Raw genomic sequence first — 9,850 nt, forward strand, 5'->3', positions numbered from 1 at the left:
GTTATTAGCTCAGCATACAGACTGAATAAGTATGGTGAAAGGATATGACACTGATGCACACTTTTTCTGATTTTAAACCATACAGTATCCCTTCGTGCTGTTTGCAAGACTGCCTCTTGATCTATATACAGGTTCCTCATGAACACAATTAAGTGTTCTGGAATTCCCATTCTTCACAAGTTTGTCTACAATTTGTTATGGTTCACACAGTCAAAAGCCTTCTCATAGTCAATAAAATACAGTTAAACATCTTTCTGATATTCTCTGCTTTCATCTAGGATTCATGTGACATCAGAAGTGATATTCCTTGTTCCACGTGCTCTTCTGAAACCAGCTTAAATTTCTGGTAGTTCCCTGTCTATCTAACTGCTGCAGCCACTTTTGAATGCTCTTTAGCAATATTTTATTTGTTTGTGATATTAGTGATATTGTTTGATAAGTTCTGCATTTAGTTGGATCACCAAATTTCTTGGCATAGGTGAAAGAACACTTCCAGAGTTGCATCTGTTTTTTGAAACATCTCAGTTGTATTTCCTCAATTCCAGGAGCCTTGCTTTTTGCCTAAAAACCCTGATGGTGTAGAGATTAAGTGCTACTGATGCTAACCAGAAGTTCAACAGTTTGAATCCACCATGTGCTCCTTGGAAACTTTATGGGGCAGCTCTCAGTTCTATAAGGTCAAATCAGCTCGATGGCAATGGGTTTGGTTTCTTTTCTGTGTGTGCGTTTTTTTCACCAATGTCTTCAGTGCAGCTTGGATTTCTTCCTTCAGTACTATTGGTCCTTGATATATGCTACCTCCTGAAATGGTTGAACCTCAATGAATACTTTTTGGTACAGTGACCCTGTGTGTTCCTTCCATCGTCTTTGGATGCTTCCTGCATCATTAAGTACTTTGCCCATAGAGTCTTTCACTATTGCAACTCAAGACTTGAATTTGTTCTTCAGTTCTTTCAGCTTGAAAAATGCTGAGTGTGTTGTTTCCTTTTGGTTTTTGAACTTCAGGTATTTGCATATGTTGTTATAATACTTTGTTTTCTGGAGCCACCTTTTGAAATCTTCTGTTTAGCTCTTTTCATCATTTCTTCCTTTTGCTTTAGCTACTTGACATTCAAGAGCAAGTTTCAGATTCTCTTCTGACATCCATTTTGATCTTGTCTTTCTTTCCTGTCTTTTTAATTACCTCTTGATTTCTGAGTGTATGATGTCCATGATGTCAATCCACAACTCCTCTGTTCTTTTGTCATTAGTGTTCAATGCCTCAAATCTCTAAATTCAGGTGAGGTATATTCAAGATGGAAACCCTGGTGGCATAGTGGTTAAAAGCTATGGCTCCCCACCAAAAGTTTGGCAGCTCAAATCCACCAGGTGCTCCTTGGAAACCCTGTGGGACAGTTCTACTCTGTCCTAGGGGGTCGCTAAGAGTTGGAATCAGCTTGACAGCAACCAGTTTTTTTGTTTTGTTTTGTTTTGTTTACATTCAAGTTCATAGTTTGGCCCTCACGGGCTTGTTTTAATTTTCTTCAGCTCTAGCTTGAAATTGCATATTATCAATTAATAGTCTTTTCTGCAGCTACCCCCTGGCATTGTTTTGATTGATGATATTGAGTTTTTCTATCTTCTCTTTCCGCAGATGTAGTTGATTTGATTCCTTTATATTCCATCTGGCCAGGTCTGCATGTAGAGTCTCCCTTTATGTTGTAGAAAAAAAGTGTTTGTGATGAAGTAGCTGGTCTCAAAAAATTCTGTCATGTGATCTCCAGCATCGTTTCTGTCACTAAGGCTGTATTTTCCAACTACTGATCCTTCTTCTTTGTTTCTAACTTTCATATTGCAATCACCAGTAATTATGAATGCATTGTGATTGCATGTTTGATCAGTTTCAAACTGCAGAAGTTAATAAAAATCTTCATTTCATTCTAACCTTAGCAATTGGTGGATAAATTTGAATAATACTCATATTAACTGGTCTTCCTTGCAGGCATATTGATATTATCCTATCACTGACACATTGTACTTTGGGATAGATCTTGAAATGTTCATTTTGACAATGAATTTAATGTCATTTTTCTTCAATTTGTCATCCTGGCATAGTAGACCACAAGACTGTCTAGTTCAAAATGGTCAATACCAGTCCATTTCAGCTCACTACAGCTTAGGGTATCGATCTTTATGTGTTTCATTTCATTTTTGACAATATCCAATTTTCCTAGATTCATACTTCATACAATTCACATTCTGATTATTAATAGATGTTTGCAGCTGTTTCTTCTCATTTTGAGTCATACCACATCAGCACATGAAAGTACTGAAAGTTTGACTCCTTCACATCATTAAGGTTGGCTCTACTTTGAGGAGGCAGCTGTTCCCCAGTCATCTTTAGAGTGCCTTCTAGCCTACAGGGCTCATCTTCTGACACAACATCAGACAGATGAATAAATACAATAATAATAATTTTTTTCCATTAGGCACAAACTTCAAGAAATGTTAAAGGACATTTTCTGGCAAAAATAAATTGGATATTTCTATCTACACAAAGTAAGAAAGAATGGCAAATACACAGGGAAGTATAAACCTAAAATTTCCTTAAAAGGTAAATATTAATGAATAATAATAACAATGTATTATGGATTTTATAACATAAGTAGAAGCAAAATGGATAACAACAGTAGGACAGATTATAGGAGGAGTAAGTGGAAGTATATTGTAAATTTCCTGCATTGTAAATGACATGGTATGATATTATTTGAAGAGAGGCTGTGATAATTTTTAGTGGTAAAATATTTATCAGTCACCAAAAATAAAAATAAATGTAAAATTGATAAGCCAATGTTTTTTAATGTTGTTTTTAGGTGCCATCAAGCTGATTTAGACTCGTATTGACTCCATGTGACAGAGTAAAATGACTCTACAGGATTTTCTTGACTGTAGTCTTCATGGAAGCATATCACCAGGTCTATCTCCTGTGAAGGTTGGGTTTAGCAGTTTAGAATTTGAGGGTTTAATATTTGTGTCACCAGGACTCCACGATAAACCAATATTTTCACTCTCCAAACCTCTGAAACAAAAACAGAGATGTCAATACCTATCTCTTGACGGTCGTGAGAAAACTAAATAAAATAACACCTGGAAGGTGCTTAGTACAGTTATTGGCTGTTGGCGAGAACTTCATAAATGTTAGTGTTGTTGTTTTAATCACAATCTATTGAGTTTCTTTCTAAAATATCTTTGATTTGACCAACACTTTCATTTGCATAATGATGCCCATAATTTATTTTCTTAGCATATCTTTCCTGTTGGTCCTTTTTACATAAATACACATGATAATAAAGAGATTCACAATTATTTTACGGATATTAAACCCAAAAGCCATCAATATTCTCTATGGTCTATAAATGAAGTTCAGAACAATTTTCATGTCATTCAAAGATTTGTACCATCTAACAACAAATTATTTTTATTATAATTTCTTCTTTTATTTCCCAACAAGTATTGCATACTTTGGCTATTCTACAAAAGGGCGACTGGTAGGCTCTTGGTTTTGACCCATCATGTTCCCTCAACTTTCATCATCTGCCAACTCCTGTCCCTATAAAATCCAATATAATATTTGAGATACAAAAGAAAAGCCAAGTCAATAAGACCATTTTCTATATATCCATGAACTTATGTTTACATTTAACGCTTAATCATTTAGTTCTGTATGACTTTTCATGATTTATTTACAGGTTTTTCTTCTTCCCTAGACTGTGAACTTAAAAAAGTGCCAAGTACAATGCCTTGCTTATAGCAAGTCTCAATAAAAATGTGCTAAATGAAATTGTTGAAAGAAGGTTGGAGATAAGTTAGTATAGACTAAACATAAGTGAACAAAGATATCTGTATGCCTGAACTGAAGTGAATAAACAAAGAAGTGTTCACCATAATTTTATAATTTTTAGGATAGGGAAATGAAGGCAACACGTGTGCATGAATTTTAGAGTGAGGATTTTATGGATTGAATTATGTAGCTTCAAAATATGTGTTAAAAATCCTAACCTGCATGTCTGTGGTTATAATCCTAGTTGGTAGTGGGTTGTCTTTGTTATGTTAATGAGACAGGATTAATGTAGCGTATATGTTGACTCAATCTATTCTGATATGTAAAAGAGATTAAACAAGTGAGAGGAGGAGAGATGTGGAAGAGAGATTTCAAATCACATGAAGTTTGCCCAGGAGCAGAAGCTCAGAAAATAATTCAGCCTAAGATATAATAAGATCTCATCATCAAAATATTTATTAAATGTTATATCATTTTCAAGAAAAATTACAATTAATAAATAAAATAATGGCAATAATTTTCTTAGTTGACTTTACCTGAAATATTTTAATAACTGATTGATGAAGGGCTTTAATCTGTTTATTTTTAAGTCATTTTTGCAAATTGGAGTGAGAAAGGCAAAAATTTGGTGATAGAACTATCCATAAATCCTGTAGAAAATTTTGCTTATCAATAATTATATAAGAAAGAAGCCTTGGTGACAAAATAGGAAAAGTGCTAGACTGCTAACTGAAAGTTCAGAGGTTCAAATCCATGAGACACTCTGAGGTAGAAAAACCTGAGGATCTGCTTCCTTAAAGTTTACAGCTCAGAAAACCCTATAGGGCAATTCTGCTCTGTCCTGTAGGGTTGCTATGTGTTGAAATCAACTCAACCAAAAAGGATAATGGTGGCAGATAACTCCTATGCATTTTATATTTTTCTTTTCCAACTTGTAAAAGGCTTCCTCCTTCAAGGTTACTTTTTTTCTCATTTTTATGGTAGAGTTTTATTCCCATTTTGGAATCTAATATCTATTCTAATATTTGAATGGTATGTCTGCTACTCATTCTCAGAATAACTAGATATGGTTCAGACAATTTTATTGTCATTAACAAGTTTTAATATATAAATTTAGAAAGTTTTAATATATAAATAAATCCTCTGAAACACGTACAATTCTTTTATTTATTTATTTTTTAATTGTGCTTTAGATGAAAGTTCACAGCTCAAGCTTGTTTCTCATACAAAAATTTGTACACACATTGTTATGTGACCCTCATTGATATCCCTATAATATGATAGCACTTTCCTCCTTTCCACCCAGGATTTCCCATGTCCGTTCAACCAGTTCCTGTACCTTTATGCCTTCTCATCTCTCCTCTGGACAGGAAGAGCTGCCCATTTAGTCTCACTTGAACTAAGAAGCACACTCTTCACAAGTGTCATTTTATGTCTTACAGTCCAATCTATTCTTTCTCTGAAGAGTTGGCTTTGGGAATGGTTTTAGTTCTGGGTTACCAGAGAGTCTGTGAGCCATGTGTTTTGGGCTTCCTCCAGTCTCAATCAGACCATCAAGTCTGGTATTTTTGCTAGAATTTGAGTCCTGCACCCCACTTTCTCCTGCCCCTTCAGGGACTCTGTTGTGTTCCCTGTCAGGATGGTCATTGGTGGTAGCCAGGCACCATCTAGTTCTTCTGGTCTCAGGCTGATGGAGTCTTTGGTTTATATTGCCCTTTTTGTCTCTTGGGCTAATATTTTCCTTGTGTCTTTGGTGTTCTTCATTCTCCTTTGCTGCAAGTGGGTTGGGCCAATTGATACATCTTAAATGGCCATTCACTAGCTTTTAAGCCCTCAGACACTACTCACCAAAATGGGCTGCAGAACATTTTGTGAATAAACTTTGTTATGCGAATTGACATAGACTCCCCAGAAACCATTGTCCCCAGAACCCTGCACCTGCTACTCTGTCCCTCAAAGTGTTTAGTTGTATTCCGGAAACTTCTTAGCTTTTGGTTTAGTCCAGTTGTGCTGATTTCCCCCGTATTGTGTGCTGTCCCTCCCTTAACCTAAGATAATTCTTTTCTACTATCTTTAGTTTGTGAATACCCTTTTCCCACCCTCATAACCTTCAAAGAATGTATTTTTCTACATTTAAACCTTTTTCTTGAGTTCTTATAATAGTGGTTTCATACAATATTTGTCATTTTGTGACTGACTAATAAAAAAATATATATATAGTTATTATTTTTTTAATTTCAATTAGCATAATGCCTTCCAGATTCGTCCATGTAATGAGATGTTTCCCAGGTTCATTGTTGTTCTTTATCTTTGTGTAGTATTCTATTGTGTAAATATACCATAATTTGTTTATCCATTCGTCTGTTGATGGGCACCTAGGTTGTGTCCATCTTTTTGCTATTGTGAACAGTGCTACAATGAACATGGGTGTGCATATATCTATTTGTGTGATGGCTCTTATTTCTCTAGGATATATTCCAAGGAGTAGAATTATTAGATCCTATTTTATGGTACTTCTATTTCTAGATTTTGAAGGAAGCACCAAATCTATTTCCAAACTGATTGTGTTATTTTACATTCCCATCAGCAGTATATAAGTGTCCCAATCTCTCCACAACCTGTCAACATTTATTATTTTTTGATGAAATGTGTACAATTCTTATAAACAGTTATTTCAACCTATCACCCATTAGTGGAAAAAAAAAAGTTTCTTACTGGATTTTTTTTTTTTTAATGCATGGAGTAGTAAAATAAAAATTACACATAGCCCTTGTAAAATGTATCCAAGCAATACACATTTATGCATATAATACAGATACATGCACATATATGTTGCACGTAAATACATATACATACATAGATCACATACATATATTTGTCTATACAGATATACACACAGATTTTTTTTGCAGGATTAAGACATAAAATATGGAGATAAAGACTGATTAGTACATAGAAAGCCAGGAAAGAAGTTTCTTCTAGTTTCCAAAGAGGGAAATATCCTCACCTCTCTCATGACAACTTGTCATTTTACTCGGTGAGGTAAAGGGAGCTATCACATTGAGATGTTTCCTATTTGATGGCAAGCCAATGACAAAGCAAGCAGTTTTATGAATGCCAGTTTAGTCAGATGATTTTAAAAATACACTTTATCCAGTGGTCATTTCTCACACTTGGTCAAAACAGATCCAGAAGCTGTGCACTCGGCCTCTAGGCATAGCTTCGTAGATATGATCAGTCAAGGGCATGATGTTATCTGCGGATGTCCATGCTTGTCTTCTTAATACAACTGTTTTGGAGGCTTTAAATCTCAGAAGTGTTAGAAAGAACACCCCCACAAGCTGTTATCTGAAAGTATTTTTAAAAGGAAGTGAAATATCTCATCTTTACGGGTCTGAAGAACCATTCTAGGGAGAGATGGAGAAATACATTCAGGTGCTATTACCACCAGCAAGAAAGGATATGGGAGCTCAGCAACTGGCAGAAGGACCTGATGGGAGCTAAGCTGCTGAGAGTTATTTATTTATTTTGGTTTATTGACTCTCAGGAGGACTGATAAGAGTTTCCTGGTTGCTGTTCTAAAAAGCATCAATGGAACCTTAGTTGGAAAAGAGGAAGAGGGGGGAATTTATTACTTGGAAGTCTTTCCAAACTGTCACCTGTGTCACATTTTCTATTTTAAACTCCTCTTTACTAGGTAAGGAGGTAGATGCACAAATTTTTACTTGAAGCCTCAGGCAATTATTCAGTGGCTACAAAATGATTCTGCCAAGTTTTTTCTAGAATAAATATTGAGCCTTTCGGTAAGAGAGGTACATGTAATTAGGCAGAAAACAATTTTCCAATTTTAACTTTCACATGTGCATAAGTGCTGCATATGATTTAAATGCATAATCAAAGACTGTCACTTCTACATCTGTGAAATATGGGTGAAAAGAAAGACCTCTAGAAATAGGGAAAAATGACTATAGGATATTAGGAAAAAAGAGTTGGTAGCACAAAACAAACTGTGAAGAAAAGAAAGTTGCATAAAGAAATACGTAAAAATACACATAATATATTTAACCATGATAATTCTACCAATTTCTTCCACCACAGTGTTATCATCTTGTTGGCAGGAACTACCTCTTATCATCCATCATCTGGCCCCATATTCCTTAATACAGTTCTCTGCCCTCAGTAACTAGTAGGGATTGAATTTTGTAGATTTGAAATGATTAAAAATAATTTAGAGTTCACTTTTTTTCCAGAAGAGTTTATTGGAACACTTATTAGTAAACAAAGGCCAAACACACAAAGCATTACCATCAAAGAATAAGACCAAACAGATCATTCTATTAATTATGATAGGTAAGTCTTATCTAACAAATTGGCAAATTCCATGTAATATAAATTATAACCTTCCCACATGAAGGCCTTTGAAGTTTTTTTTTTTTTTTTTTTTTTGAAGAATTACAGGTAATATGGGTTGTTATGAGTGATCTCTGGGACTTTCTAGAATTGATACTGCCCTCCATGTGACTGTCTTCTATATGACACTGTGAATCCAGTCTTATCTTTGGGATTTTTCTTCCAAATAATCAAGTCTTGGAAATAATCTCACAAATTGTGTATATATGTTGCTGTCTCAGGACTACTACCTTACTGAATATTCCCCAAGAATTATAAATCTTTGCTAATGCAAAATAGTCTTTTCTCAATGATCTTATTTAAAGCAACTTTGACATCCTTATTCCTCAGGCTGTAGATGAGGGGGTTCAGCATTGGCACAATAATGGTGTAAAACACAGAGGACACTTTCCCTTGGTCCATGGAGCCCACATTTGATGGCTGCAGGTACATGAATGCTGCAGAACCATAGAAGATTGTAACCGCCAAGATGTGGGAGCTGCATGTGCTAAAGGCTTTGGACCTTCCCTCAGTGGAGCGGATTTGCAGGATGCTGGCAATGATAGAGACATAGGAGCCAAGGATGGTCAAGGTTGGTACAAAACAATTAAATAAACTGAAGCACAAAAGTACCACTTCATTGATATAAGTACTGGAGCAGGAGAGCTCCAGTAGTGGAAAAACATCACAAAAGTAATGGTTGATTATTTTAGCTTTGCAGAAAACCACTCTTAGCATGCAACCTGTGTGAACAGAGGCAACAATCAAACCCATCATATATACCTCAACTACCAACCAGGAGCAGACCTGATAAGACATGGCAACATTGTAAAGCAATGGCTTACAGATGGCAACATAGCGATCATATGCCATCACAGCCAACATATGACATTCTGATATAATAAAAAAAATGAAGAAGTAGAGCTGAGTCATGCATTCAGGGTAGGAGATGGTGTTTTTCTCTGTCACAAAGTTCACCAGCATTTTGGGGGTAATGACAGTGGAATAACAGAGATCAATGAGGGACAAACTGCTGAGGAAATAGTACATGGGAATATGCAGGTGAGAACTGAGCCCAATCAGTGTGATCATGCCCAGGTTCCCCAGCACTGTGACCACATAGACTCCTAGGAAGAAAAGAAAGAGGGGCAGCTGGAGTTCTGGCTTTTCTGTCAGTCCAGCAAGGATGAACTCAGTCACTGTGGAGTGATTTTCTGCTGCCATTTTCCACTGGAGTTTTATGGAGGAAGAGAATAAGAAATTTGAGGTAGATGTTTATACAGTGTGAAACAGATGCAAGTCATATTATTTAAGTATCTCCAATTCTCTCTCCCTGTCCCCCCTCTATGTTAGAAGTTGAAGACTCTGGGATCCAAGTATTATAGGCCATGCAAATAAACATCAGATGGAATTATATTTTTTTTGTCTCTGTGCTATAAAAGTGGGTCTTAGTACTGACCTGTCTCTTGACATCCAAAGAACCATTTTGATAACTTAAAATATTGAGTGTTCTGAGTCCTTGTGGTATAATGGTTTAGCACTTGGTGCTAACTTGGAGGATGGCAGTTCAAACCCACCCAGTGGCTCTGCTGGAGAAAGACATGAAAATCTGCTTGTGTAAGGATTACAGCCTAGAAAAAC

The 9,850-nt window shown here is 35.9% G+C and overlaps 1 protein-coding gene across 1 annotated transcript; it reads right to left on the reverse strand.

Annotated features, from left to right (window-relative positions):
* Positions 1–3,884: 3,884 nt before the first annotated feature.
* On the reverse strand, positions 3,885–9,460 carry LOC100670857 (olfactory receptor 8G50-like). Its single transcript, XM_003422084.4, has 2 exons — positions 8,520–9,460; positions 3,885–4,179 (listed from the first exon to the last, which is right to left on the reverse strand). The coding sequence occupies exons 1-2, from the start codon at positions 9,431–9,433 to the stop codon at positions 4,131–4,133; spliced, it is 963 nt and encodes a 320-aa protein (XP_003422132.3). The 5' UTR covers positions 9,434–9,460; the 3' UTR covers positions 3,885–4,130.
* Between the last annotated feature and the right edge of the window lie 390 nt (positions 9,461–9,850).

This window comes from Loxodonta africana, chromosome 15 (genome assembly GCF_030014295.1).
Source record: "Loxodonta africana isolate mLoxAfr1 chromosome 15, mLoxAfr1.hap2, whole genome shotgun sequence".
Lineage (NCBI taxonomy): Eukaryota > Metazoa > Chordata > Mammalia > Proboscidea > Elephantidae > Loxodonta > Loxodonta africana.